At 63.2% G+C, this 13,490-nt stretch overlaps 2 protein-coding genes across 4 annotated transcripts in view; one reads left to right on the top strand and one right to left on the bottom strand.

The window, feature by feature from the left end:
* Positions 1-3,808, bottom strand: part of SLC11A2 (solute carrier family 11 member 2) — a 31,146-nt gene extending 27,338 nt beyond the window's left edge. For 2 of the 3 annotated variants that reach the window (XR_009820427.1, XM_062015351.1), the window contains exon 1: positions 3,785-3,808. Coding sequence is in view for 1 of the 3 variants with exons in the window: in XM_062015351.1 (XP_061871335.1) it covers positions 3,785-3,788 (4 nt within the window). In the remaining 2 variants the exon portion in view is untranslated. Of the gene's footprint in view, positions 1-584; positions 666-3,784 lie in introns of those variants that run through there. The other variant, XM_062015352.1, reaches the window with a different exon arrangement.
* Positions 3,809-6,184: 2,376 nt separating this feature from the next.
* Positions 6,185-13,490, top strand: part of LETMD1 (LETM1 domain containing 1) — a 7,956-nt gene continuing 650 nt past the window's right edge. The window contains exons 1-7 of the mRNA XM_062015305.1: positions 6,185-6,316; positions 9,111-9,250; positions 9,340-9,455; positions 11,213-11,295; positions 11,752-11,938; positions 12,632-12,733; positions 13,444-13,484. Of these exons, the coding sequence (XP_061871289.1) occupies positions 6,198-6,316; positions 9,111-9,250; positions 9,340-9,455; positions 11,213-11,295; positions 11,752-11,938; positions 12,632-12,733; positions 13,444-13,484 (788 nt within the window). The 5' untranslated portion in view covers positions 6,185-6,197. The remainder of the gene's footprint in view (positions 6,317-9,110; positions 9,251-9,339; positions 9,456-11,212; positions 11,296-11,751; positions 11,939-12,631; positions 12,734-13,443; positions 13,485-13,490) is intronic.

Below are 13,490 nucleotides of genomic sequence, written 5' to 3'. Positions count from 1 at the left end.
CCGGGTCCCTCAGCCCAGTTGGCGCCGAGGCCTGAGGAGCCGCCCTCACGTTGCTCCCTCAGCATCCTTACAGAGCCCATCCATAAATGACACCGGGCCCTTGCTGTGCCAGGGACGCGGCTGGGGACAGCCGAGGGGGTTTCACCCCAAATCCTGAGGCAGTGCCCGAGTGCAGGCCCAGGGGCAGGGGATGAGGCTCGAGGGCACCCGAGTGACCCGGGGCCGGCTGCACACAGCAGCCATTGGGCTCTGGTAGGGCCAGCAGTGTCCTTGGGGAGCCCCCCGGGCCCAGGGGACACCCCGCGGTCACCCAGCGCCGGGGGAGCCCCGAGCCCCAGCGATTTGGGGCGGCACCTCCACACCGAACCGACCCGTGATCCCGCAGCACAGCCCGGGGTCCCTCGGGGTGAGACCCACACGCAGGGGACCCCCTGAGACCCCCCCAAACACCCTGTGACCGCCCAGGGGTCACTCAAGGAGGGATCCCACCGCCGCACGTAGCCTTCCCCCCGGGATCGCTCAATGCGGGGGGTTCCTCCCCCCCAGCCCTCCCAGCATCACCCATGGGGACCCCCCCCGCTCACCTCCTCAGTCGCCCCCGGCCGCCTCATGGTCGCCACGGCCGCCGCCAGCCCGGCCCCGCTCGCTCCGTCCCGCCCCGTGACGCGACGCGACGCGACCGGGGCCGCCGAGCCCGGGAGGACACCGGGCTCCGGGAGGACACCGGGCTCCGGGAGAACACCGGGCTCCGGGAGGACACCGAGGCCCGGGAGAACGCCGAGCCCCGGGAGGACGCCGAGCCCCGGGAGGACGCCGAGCCCGGGGAGGACACCGAGGCCCCGGGAGGACGCCGAGCCCCGGGAGGACGCCGAGCCCCGGGAGGACGCCGAGCCCCGGGAGGACACCGAGGCCCCGGGAGGACGCCGAGCCCCGGGAGGACGCCGAGCCCCGGGAGGACGCCGAGCCCCGGGAGGACGCCGAGCCCGGGGAGGACACCGAGGCCCCGGGAGGACGCCGAGCCCCGGGAGGACGCCGAGCCCCGGGAGGACGCCGAGCCCGGGGAGGACACCGAGGCCCCGGGAGGACGCCGAGCCCCGGGAGGACGCCGAGCCCCGGGAGGACGCCGAGCCCGGGGAGGACACCGAGGCCCCGGGAGGACGCCGAGCCCCGGGAGGACGCCGAGCCCGGGAGAACGCCGAGCCCGGGAGGACGCCGAGCCCGGGAGGACGCCGAGCCCCGGGGGGACGCCGAGCCCCGGGGGGACGCCGAGCCCCGGGGGGACGCCGAGCCCGGGGAGGACGCCGAGGCCCCGGGAGGACGCCGAGGCCCCGGGAGGACGCCGAGCCCCGGGAGGACGCCGAGCCCCGGGAGGACGCCGAGCCCGGGGAGGACACCGAGGCCCCGGGAGGACGCCGAGCCCCGGGAGGACGCCGAGCCCCGGGAGGACGCCGAGCCCGGGGAGGACACCGAGGCCCCGGGAGGACGCCGAGCCCCGGGAGGACGCCGAGCCCCGGGAGGACGCCGAGCCCGGGGAGGACACCGAGGCCCCGGGAGGACGCCGAGCCCCGGGAGGACGCCGAGCCCGGGAGAACGCCGAGCCCGGGAGGACGCCGAGCCCGGGAGGACGCCGAGCCCCGGGGGGACGCCGAGCCCCGGGGGGACGCCGAGCCCGGGAGGACGCCGAGCCCGGGAGGACGCCGAGCCCGGGAGGACGCCGAGCCCCGGGGACAGGGGACACCACGACCGCAGCGTTCCCAGGCGCCGTCCCCGCTCACACAACGCGGGTTTTCCCCCTCACAACACGAGACAAGGGGGCTGGGGGTGTCCCGCTCCCTCCCCCCGCTCGCAGGGCTCTGCCCGCAGCTCGGCAGCGAGTCCGAGGTTAAACCCCCCCGTTGCTGGACGTTTCGCTGCAGAAGGGCTGCAGGTCCAGCTGTGACACAACAATGGTGTGTTAATGATCCCTGAGCTCCATCTCTCAAAGAACACTCCCTAATTAGAGAGAGGAGCGTCTTGATTGGGCTGTTGTTGGGGTTTCTGGTTTGGTTTGGGTGGGTTTTTTTCCCCCCTCCACTGTTTTGTCACAGTAATTCTCTTACTCTGCACATTTCCTAAGTAAATCCTTCCTGAGAACTAAAACCTGTGAGCCCAGGAGGCTTCTGGCAGCACAGAAAGGGTTTGGGTTGTTAAAGCCCCTGAAGCTGCTGCAGGCCCAGCCCTGGCCTCACCCTGCCCAGCCCAGCACTGACCCCTCAGCACCTCACCCCACGGCTTTGGGGTCCCTCCAGGGCTGGGCACTGCCCCAGCTCCCTGGGCAGCCTGGCACAGGGCTGACACCCCTCTCAGGGAAACAGTTCTGCCTCAGCTCCAGCCTCAACCTCCCCTGGGGCAACTCCAGCCCCTTTCCTCTTGTCTTATTGAGAGCCCGACCCCCAGCTCCCTGCAGCCTCCTGGCAGGGAGTTGCAGAGTGTGCTCCTGTTTACAACCACCATCCCCACCTTTTGATTCCTCAGCACATCACCACAAAGGGTTTGTTTGGAACCACAACCTGACCAGAACAGATGAGGAAGCATAGGGGGGCATTGGGCTAACAGAGCAAAGAAGCCCAGGCCACAGGGGTTTGGCAGCTCCCTCCTTTCCACAGCTGGAGAAGGTTTATTTAGGGCTTATTGTTTAAATATCAGACAACAAAAAAATCACAGGATGTGTTGCTGTAAATGACCAAATCCTGGGAAAAAATAGAAGGAAACCCAGGAGAGTGACCTGGCAGCGCTGGTGAGGAGGCTGAGGGGGAGCTCAGTGATACCTGAGTCCTGCAGCTGGGGAGGAACCAGCCTAGCACCAGCCCAGGCTGGGGGTGAGCTGCTGGAGAGCAGCTGTGGGACAGGGCCCTGGCAGTGCTGGGGGGCAGCAAAGGGAACGTGGGGCAGCAACGTGGGCTCGTGGGCAAGGAGCCAATGGCAGCCTGGGGGGCATGAAGAGAGTGTGGGCAGCAGGGCCAGGGAGGTTGTGCTGCCCCTCTGCTCTGCCAGAGCTGGGGAGGCCTCAGCTGGAGTCCTGGGGCCAGTGCTGGGCTCCCCAGCTGCAGAGAGACAGGGAAGTGCTGCAGAGAGGCCAGGGCAGGGCCAGCAAGATGCTGAGGGATGGAACATGTGTGTGAGGAGGAAAGGCTGCAGCCCTGGGGCTGTTCAGCCTGGGGAACAGAAGCCTGAGCTCAGGGGCCCTTCTCAATGCTGCTCAGTCCCTAAAGGAGGATGGATGGGGCCAGGCTTTGTGCTGGGGTGGCCAGTGGCAGGACAAGGGGTGATGGGCACAGGCTGGGACACAGCAAGTGCCCCTGGCCCAGGAGGAGCAAGTCCTTTGGTGCTGAGCTGAGGGAGCCCTGGCCCAGGCTGCCCAGGGAGGGTGTGGAGGCTCCTTCTCAGGAGGTTCCCAACCCCCCCTGGACACGTTCCTGTGCCCCCTGAGCCAGGGGAAGCTGCTGGAGCAGGGGCTGGGGCAGCTCTGCAGGGCCCTTCCCACACCCACCATTCTGGGATTGTGTGACTGTGGATTTAACTTCACACCTGGCCCAAGGGTGTGGGCACTAGAGACAGAAACTAAACCCCCACCCTGGCCTCACTCTCAGGTGTGAACATGAACACCTGTAAGTGTGAGAATCCTTGCAGAAGGCTATTGGCCTGAACAGCTCTTGGCTTGAAGCTGGAAAATTCACATTCTTCCCCAAATCCCTGGGTATTCTGGGATGAGGAAGGGGCTGGGACCAGCCCTTGTGCTACTCACCCATCTCCCAGCTGGGTGGGCTCTGCTCCAGGCTGTATTTCCTGGGCATGGTGTGGATGTTCCTCTCTCACAGCGCTCCCTGGGTGCAGACAATCCCCAACCTTCTCCTCTCTTATAAGACCTGTCCCCACCCTTGTTTCCCTCCCTCCTCCTCCTGCTGCAGCACCCACGCAGGACCTGCTGGTGTGGAGTTCTCTGAGGAGACTTCAGGAGACAATTCAAAGTCTGGACTGCATCTACTTCAGCCCTTATCGCTCATTAACTAATTACTAAAGCCCAGGGGTGATGGGGCAGCCAGAGCTTTGATGTGCAGCCCCATCTCTGGGGACACACTGCCCCTGCTCACATTATCAACTCAGGGAGGCTCCAGGTAAAGGCCCTTTGGGTCCAGCACCAGCTGAGCTCTGGCATTCACAAGAAGCCGCCTGGACTCTGCTCCACAGGAGCCCTTTGGCTGATTAGAGCCCGAATGGGCCCTTTACGTGAGGAGCTGATAAAGGGCTCCCGGTCAATATGATCCCTGATCAGCCCCTGCCAGGGCTTGGTGATAAAACCTTTCCTTTGGCAGGGTGGTGGTGGTTTTTTGATTCCTTTCCCCCCCTTTTCTCTGTAAAAAAAGGGCTCCCGCTGCCTGGGGCTGATAAGCAACAGCTGAATGTGCAGCACCAGGAGACTCCCTGGGCAGGAGGGCAGCGGGTGCGTGACGGGAGCCACGCGCTGCCCGGGCTTGGGGGGGCTGGAGCAGAGGGAGCAAAGCATGCATGGGATCCCTGAGTGGTGAGTGTGTGAAGGGCCCTGCTCCAGCAGCTTCCCCTGGCTCAGGGGGCACAGGAACGTGTCCAGGGGGGGTTGGGAACCTCCTGAGAAGGAGCCTCCACACCCTCCCTGGGCAGCCTGGGCCAGGGCTCCCTCACCTCAGCACCAAAGGACTTGCTCCTCCTGGGCCAGGGGCACTTGCTGTGTCCCAGCCTGTGCCCATCACCCCTTGTCCTGCCACTGGCCACCCCAGCACAAAGCCTGGCCCCATCCATCCTCCTTTAGGGACTGAGCAGCACCGATGAGATCCCCTTGAGCTCAGGCTTCTATTCCCCAGGCTGAACAGCCCCAGGGCTGCAGCCTCTCTGCCTCACACACATCCCCTGATCATCTTGGTAGCCCCTAAGGATTCCCAGGAGTCAGAGGAGGCTTGCTTTCCTTTGCAGGCAGTAAATAGCCACTAAATATTGCATAATTATTTATCAACGTGCAGCTGGTCTGGAAAATGAACCTGTAAGAGCTCCCTCTCCTCGCGGGAGGAGGAGGAAGGGATATGGGAGTAGAAAGGATCTAACGACAGAAACCTGAGCAGGTTTTAGCCAAAGGTCTCCCAAACTGGTAGCATACAAGCAATGGAAACAGGGTAACAAACTAGAGGCTAGGGAAGCACAGTATGCTCGGGAGCAGGGCTGGGAGAGGCAGGGTTAGCAGGAAAGGTGACAAGGAGAAGGAAAAGGAAACTGGAGGGCACCTCCCTGAACCCCTGTGAATGCTGCTGCCAGAGGTGCCAGAGACCCAGGAAGAGGGAACACAGTGCCTGGCTCCCCTGATTCCCAGGGAAGGAGAAGTGGGCAAGTCCATGGCAGAAGCAGCAGCTGTTTGTTTCCCCAAAGGCCATCGATGCCTTTTCTCAGAGAATGGATAAAGTGGCCAGAAGGAAACAGCTGCAGAACAGGTTTGGTTGGTCGGGTTGTGTGTGGGAGGAACAGCCTGAGAGGTCCAGCCCCTGCTGTGGGACAGGGCAGCCACAGCAGAGCAAGGGGAGTCCCCTGGGGAGGAACCCACGGCCCTTCCACTGCCACAATGCCCTTTGCTGGGACCCACAGAGGGGCTTTTGGCCTCAGCGACGTGCCTGTGGCAGAGCCGCAGCTCCCCGGGGCAAGTTACAGCCTCAGCACGGGCAGGGTCTACACCCCAAGGACCTGGCAGCGGGCTGAGCTGCCGGCCCTGGTGCCCTCGCCTTGTTGTAGCGGGTAAAGGTGGAGGGCACGGGCCCAGCTCACCTCGGCCGCATTCACCGGCTGCCCCTAACGCGTCACCGGGGGGCAGCCGAGGCCCGGCAACGGCATCGGGCGTCCGCTACCGAGCCCCTGCGACCGGGAAGCGCTGCCTCCTCCCCCCGGCTTTCTCAGCGATGCCCCGAGGGCCTTGACACGGCTCCGGGGGGGGATGTGGGGGTGTCCCGGCCCCCACCCGCCGGTAACGGGGCATCGGTCCGGTCCCGGCCCCGCTCCGCGCCCCGAGTGGCCACTTCCGCCTCCGGTCACATGAGCAGCCGTGACCTCAGCCAATCAGCGCTCGGTCGCTCGGCGACCAGCCAATCAGCGCTTGGCTTCCCGCTGCGTGCCCTTCGCCCCCCCAGTGGGGACGCGCCAAGATGGCGCTGGCCTTAGCGGGTCCCCGCGGGCCGCTCTGGCGCCTCGGGACCGGCCCCGCCGCCGCCCTCAGCCTGTGCCGGGGGCTGCTGGAGCCGCAGCCCGCCCGGGGGGCACCGAGGTGAGCGGGGACCTATCTCTCCCCTCGCCCGCACACACCGCGGTGTCCGCCGTCGTCCCCCCGGCACCGGCCGCGCCCCCTCCGCCCCGCTCAGGGCCGCCCGCCCGTGCGCGCCGCAGCCTCGACCCCCCTAAATGCGGCTTCGACCCTGCTCGAATGCTGCCACGATCCCCTCAAATGCCTCCCCGACCCACAAAATGCCACCCTGATCCCCCTAAATGCCAAACCGCCCCCCCCATGCCACCCTGATCCCCCTAAACGCCAAACTGACCCCCCGTGCCACCCTGATCCCCCTAAATGCCAAACCGACCCCCCATGCCACCCTGATCCCCCTAAATGCCAAACCGACCCCCCAAATGCCACCCTGATGCCCCAAAATACCGCCACGACCTCCCCAAATGCAGTTCCAACCCCTCAAATGCCACCCTGGTGCTAAAAACTGCTGTCCAGACCCCCCCAAATGATTCCCCAACCCCTCCAAATGCTGCTTCGACCTTCCCAAATGCATCTCTGACCCACTAAATGCCACCCCGATCCCCCCAAATGCATCTCTGACTCCCTCAGATGCCACCCCGACCCCTCAAAATGCCGCTTCGACCCCCCAAATGCCACCCCGAGCCCCCCAAATGCATCTCTGACCCCCCAAATGCCATCCCGAGCCCCCCAAATGCATCTCTGACTCCCTCAAATGCCACCCCGAGCCCCCCAAATGCATCTCTGACCCCCCAAATGCCATCCTGATCCCCCCAAATGCATCTCTGACTCCCCAAATGCCATCCCGAGCCCCTAAAATGCTGCCTCGACCTCCCAAAATACCACCTCAGCCCCCCTCAAACACAGTTCCGATCCCCCCAAATGCATCTCTGACTCCCTCAGATGCCATCCCGAGCCCCCCAAATGCATGTCTGACCCCCCAAATGCCATCCCGAGCCCCCCAAATGCATCTCTGACCCCCCAAATGCCATCCTGAGCCCCCCAAATGCATCTCTGACCCCCCAAATGCCATCCCGACCCCCCCAAATGCATCTCTGACCCCCCAAATGCCATCCCGATCCCCCCAAATGCATCTCTGACCCCCCAAATGCCATCCCGAGCCCCCCAAATGCATCTCTGACTCCCCAAATGCCATCCCGAGCCCCTAAAATGCTGCCTCGACCTCCCAAAATACCACCTCAGCCCCCCTCAAACACAGTTCCGATCCCCCCAAATGCATCTCTGACTCCCTCAGATGCCATCCCGAGCCCCCCAAATGCATGTCTGACCCCCCAAATGCCATCCCGAGCCCCCCAAATGCATGTCTGACCCCCCAAATGCCATCCTGAGCCCCCCAAATGCATCTCTGACCCCCCAAATGCCATCCCGACCCCCCCAAATGCATCTCTGACCCCCCAAATGCCATCCTGAGCCCCCCAAATGCATCTCTGACTCCCCCAAATGCCATCCCGAGCCCCCCAAATGCATCTCTGACCCCCCAAATGCCATCCTGAGCCCCCAAATGCATCTCTGACCCCCCAAATGCCATCCCGAGCCCCTAAAGTGCTGCCTCGACCTCCCAAAATACCACCTCGGCTCCCCCCAAACACAGTTCCGATCTCCCAAATGCATCTCTGACCCCCCAAATGCCATCCTGAGCCCCCCAAATGCATCTCTGACCCCCCAAATGCCATCCCGACCCCCCCAAATGCATCTCTGACTCCCCCAAATGCCATCCCGAGCCCCCCAAATGCATCTCTGACCCCCCAAATGCCATCCCAAGCCCCTAAAATGCTGCCTCGACCTCCCAAAATACCACCTTGGCCCCCCTCAAACACAGTTCCGATCTCCCAAATGCATCTCTGACCCCCCAAATGCCACCCTGATCTCCCAAATGCATCTCTGACCCCCCAAATGCCATCCTGAGCCCCCCAAATGCATCTCTGACCCCCCAAATGCCATCCTGAGCCCCCCAAATGCATCTCTGACCCCCCAAATGCCATCCCGATCCCCCCAAATGCATCTCTGACCCCCCAAATGCCATCCCGAGCCCCTAAAATGCTGCCTCGACCTCCCAAAATACCACCTCGGCCCCCCTCAAACACAGTTCCGATCCCCCCAAATGCATCTCTGACCCCCCAAATGCCATCCCGACCCCCCTAAATGCATCTCTGACCCCCCAAATGCCATCCTGAGCCCCCCAAATGCATCTCTGACCCCCCAAATACCATCCCGAGCCCCTAAAATGCTGCCTCGACCTCCCAAAATACCACCTCGGCTCCCCCCAAACACAGTTCCGATCTCCCAAATGCATCTCTGACCCCCCAAATGCCATCCCGAGCCCCCAAATGCATCTCTGACCCCCTAAATGCCACCCCGAGCCCCCAAATGGATCTCTGACCCCCCAAATGCCACCCTGATCTCCCAAATGCATCTCTGACCCCCCAAATGCCATCCCGAGCCCCCCAAATGCATCTCTGACCCCCCAAATGCCATCCCAATCCGCCCAAATGCATCTCTGACCCCCCAAATGCCACCCCGAGCCCCCCAAATGCATCTCTGACCCCCCAAATGCCACCCCGATCCCCCCAAATGCATCTCTGACCCCCCAAATACCACCCCGAGCCCCCCAAATGCCCCCCGGACCCTTTCGGTGTCCCCTCTGTTGGGGATTTACCCCCGGGCCCCTCCTGAGGGGGTTCAGGGTCCCCCAGCCGCGTTTTCCACCTCTCTCTATCCCCCTCCCCCTCAATTTCCCCTCAGCCTTTGCCCGCCAAAGCTGACGGCAGGGACTGGCCGGGGTGGGGGGGTCTGGCTGTAGGTCCCTGTCCATGAAAACCAGCTCCAGGGCCGTGCTGGCGGCGCTGGCGGCCGCAGCCAAGCGACTGAGCGGCCGCTACGAGCGGTTCCTGGCCCGGACCTGCCCCCGCTTCCACCTGCTGTACTCGGCCTTCAGCGGAGGTGGGTCCGGGGAGGGGAGGCCATCGCGCCTCTGAGGGGAGGAGCCGCCCGTCGCTCCGCCGGGTGCTGAGGCCTCGCCGGTCCCTCAGGGGTCCGGGATTTCATTCTGGAAGTCAAAGAGATCCGCAAGATCCGATCGCACATGTCCCGGCAGGGCCTGAGCGCCCGGCAGCTGCCCTACAGGGAGATGGAGCGGCTGCGGCAGGTCCGGGGCGGGGAGCGGGCCGCGGGAGGGGGCGCTGGGGCTGAGGGAGGGAATTCAGCCAGGGCAGGGATTGTCCCCTGTGCTGGGCCCTGGGGAGGCTGCAGCTCCAGGGCTGTGTCAGTGCTGGGCCCCTCACTCACTGCCACAGGGACACTGAGGGGCTGCAGCGTGGCCACAGCCCCTGGGACGTGGGTTTGAGGGGAAAAGTGGGGTTTTGGGGACCTTGTGAGGGGGAAAGGTGAGTTTTGGGGGAGTTCTGAGGGAGAAAGTGGGGTTGGGGTGGAGTTTGGAGGGAAAAAGGGGGAGTTTGGGGGGGTTGGAAGGAGAAAGGGGGTTTGGAGTGAACTTGTGAGGGGAAAAAGTGAGGTTTGGGGCAGTTTTGAGGGGAAAAAGGGTGTTTTGGTGAACTGAGGGGAAAAAGTTGAGTTTTGAGGGAGAAAGTGGGGTTTTGGGAGAGTTTTGAGGGAAAATGTGAGGTTTTAGTGACCTTCTGAGGGGAGAGGTGGCGGCCTGGAGGGGAGGCTGAGGGAGAAAGTGGGGTTGGGGTGGAGTTTTGAGGGGAAAAAAGGGGGTTTTAGTGAACTTCTGAGGGAAAAAGTTGAGTTTTGAGGGAGAAAGTGGGGTTTTAAGTGGACTTCTGAGGGGAAAGGTGAGTTTTGGGGGAGTTCTGAGGGAGAAAGTGGGGTTGGGGTGGAGTTTGGAGGGAAAAGGGGAGTTTGGGGGGTTTGGAAGGAGAAAGGGGGTTTGGAGTGAACTTCTGAGGGGAAAAAAGTGAGGTTTGGGGCAGTTTTGAGGGGAAAAAGGGTGTTTTGGTGAACTGAGGGGAAAAAGTTGAGTTTTGAGGGAGAAAGTGGGGTTTTGGGAGAGTTTTGAGGCAAAATGTGAGGTTTTAGTGACCTTCTGAGGGGAGAGGTGGCGGCCTGGAGGGGAGGCTGAGGGAGAAAGTGGGGTTGGGGTGGAGTTTGGAGGGAAAAAGGGTGTTTTAGTGAACTTCTGAGGCAAAAAGTGAGGTTTGGGGCAGTTTTGAGGGGGAAAAGGGTGTTTTGGTGAACTTCTGAGGGTGTTTTGGGTGAACTTCTGAGGGTGTTTTGGTGAACTTTTGCTGAACTTCTGAAGTTGAGTTTTTGTGAAGCTTTGAGGGAGAAAGTGGGGTTTTGTTGGAATGCTGAGGGAAAATGTGGAGGTTTGGCAGGGTTGTGAGGTAAAAAGTGGGTTTTAGGAAACTTCTGAGGGAAAAGTTGGGGTTTGGTGGGGTTTTGAGGGAAAACTCGGGGGTTTGGGTGGGTTGGAGGGAAAAAGGGTTGTGGTGTACTTCTGACAGGAAAAAAGTGAGGTTTAGAGGGAGAAGATGGGGTTTTGGTGGTCATCTGGGGGGAAAAGTTGGGATTTCATGGAATTTTGGGGGAAAAAGTGTGGTTTTGGTGGTGAACTCCCTGCCAGGAGGCTGCAGGGAGCTGGGGTCAGTCTCTGCTCCTGAGGGACAGCACAAGAGGAAAGGGGCTGGAGCTGCCCCAGGGGAGGTTGAGGCTGGAGCTGAGGCAGAACTGTTTCCCTGAGAGGGGTGTCAGCCCTGTGCCAGGCTGCCCAGGGAGCTGGGGCAGTGCCCAGCCCTGGAGGGACCCCAAAGCCGTGGGGTGAGGTGCTGAGGGGTCAGTGCTGGGCTGGGCAGGGTGAGGGCAGGGCTGGGCCTGCAGCAGCTTCAGGGGCTTTTCCAGCCCTTTCCATGGTGCCCTGAGTCTCTCTCTCCCCCGGGGCAGTTCCGCAGGGATGTGCTCAAGGCCGTGCCCATCGGGCTCATCGCCATCCCGCCCTTCGCCAACTTCTTGGTCATCGTCCTGATGTGAGTAACTGCCCTCCTGGGGCTCCCAGGCCTTGAACTTCCGAGGCCCCTGGGTTGGTTTGTGGAGGGATGAATCCTTCTGGCTGCTCTCCCTGGCTCCCTCCACCCCCTGAGCCTGGTTCCTTTGTGCCCACAGCCCACCCCACTCCTTCTTCCCAACGCCTGGCACATGGGGAGCAGCCTCGGGTGGGCTTGGCTGGAGGAATCTCCTGGCACAATTGCTGACAGGAGAAGAATCAACAACCTCTAGCTGGCCCAGAGGAGACTGGAGCTGAGGCAGAACTTCTCCCCTGAGAGGGTTGTCAGACACCCTCGAGGAGCTTCAGGAACACACATCCCCGACCCCTCAGCCCCATCACACCACCTTCCCGTGCCCCTTTCCAGCAGCACAAGCTCCCTCTGCCCCCTGCCCTGGGCTTTTCTCCTCCCTCACCCTCTCACCCATCTCCTCCCCAGGTACTTCTTCCCCCGGCAGTTCCTCACCCGTCACTTCTGGACGGGGGAGCAGCGGGAGCGGTTCCTGGCGGCCGATGCTGCCGCCCGCCGGGCGTCCTACGGGCACGTGCTGGGGGCTCTGGCAGCTGCCACACACTCCCTGCACGGGCACCAGCAGCAGCAGCGCCTGCAGGACCTCTGCCAGGAGGTACCACTGCACAGACCCTCTGCCCCAGCCCTGCTCATGCCTTCATCTCTGTGCCCCTGCCCACAGCCATGTGCCCCAGCCCCTCTGCCCTAAGCATCTGTGCCTATGACCCCAGCCACTGTGAACCCAGCCCTGCTTGTGCCTCTATCCCAGTGCCCCCAGCCCCATGCCCCTGCCACCAGCCCCCATGGCCCCAGCCCTGCTTGTGCCTCTATCCCAGTGCCCCCAGCCCCATGCCCCTGACACCAGCCCCAATGCCCCCAGCCCCATGCCCCTGCCACCAGCCCCCATGGCCCCAGCCCTGCTTGTACCTCTATCCCAGTGCCCCTAGCCCCATGCCCCTGCCACCAGCCCCCATGGCCCCAGCCCTGCTTGTGCCTCTATCCCACTGCCCCCAGCCCCATGCCCCTGCCACCAGCCCCCATGGCCCCAGCTCTGCTTGTGTCTCTATCTCTGTGCCCATGCCCATGTCCTCAACCTCTGTGCCCCTGCCCACAGCCCCTGTGCCTGTGCCCCTCTGGTTTTGCCCCCAGCCCCTCTGTCCCCGGTCCTGTGCCACAGCCCTCTGGCCTCAGCCTCTGTGACCCTGCCCCCAGCCCCTGTGCCCCGAGGCCTGCCTCATACCCCCAGCCCCCTGTCTCTGTGCCCCCAGCCCTGGCTGGTGCCAGTCAGCAGTGCCCTTGGCCCTTGCAGGTGCAGAGGGGCCGGCAGCCCTGTGTGGCTGAGCTCTGTGCCCTCAGGAGTCTGTTCTCAGGCTCCCCACTGGGGCTCAACCATCTGCGAGGGTCTCATCTGGTGAGTGGGGCCCTTCTCCTGCCCACAGCTCACGGGTGACTCTGCCCCAGGGGTCCCAGGTGCAAGCCCAAAACAGGGGCTCATGCCCCACACCCAGCACAAATGGAGACCCTGAGTCCTGGGCTGCAGTGGCCAAGGGTGGGGGGATCTCCCTGTGCAGACATCAGGGCATGGAGCTGCTGGGGAGAGGTTGGAGGAGCCACAGAGTTGATCTGAGGGATCATCTGCTGTGAGACAGGCTGAGAGCTGGGGATGTTGAGTCTGGAGAAGAGGAGGCTGAGGGGAGCCAGGAGCACTCTCTGACACTCCCTGACAGGAGGCTGCAGGGAGCTGGGGTCAGTCTCTGCTCCTAAGTAACAAGAGGAAAGGGGCTGGAGTTGCCCCAGGGGAGGCTGAGGCTGGAGCTGAGGCAGAACTGTTTCCCTGAGAGGGGTGTCACCCCTGTGCCAGGCTGCCCAGGGAGCTGGGGCAGTGCCCAGCCCTGGAGGGACCCCAAAGCCGTGGGGTGAGGTGCTGAGGGGTCAGTGCTGGGCTGGGCAGGGTGAGGGCAGGGCTGGGGCTGCAGCAGCTTCAGGGGCTTTTCCAGCCCAACCAATTGCACCCTGTGGGGCACAACTGGAACAGGAGATGCCCAAAGAGGTCAACCCCCCATCTCTGCAGCTCCTGGCTGCCTTTCCCCATGACTCTGCCCCCTCTCTCCCCCTCCCCAGAAGGCTCTCAGTCGCATCCTCTTCCTCACCCCTCACTTACCGCCCTT

This window comes from Colius striatus, chromosome 26, assembly GCF_028858725.1.
Source record: "Colius striatus isolate bColStr4 chromosome 26, bColStr4.1.hap1, whole genome shotgun sequence".
Classification (NCBI taxonomy): Eukaryota; Metazoa; Chordata; class Aves; order Coliiformes; family Coliidae; genus Colius; species Colius striatus.
This window is presented reverse-complemented; position numbering and strand designations above follow the sequence as displayed.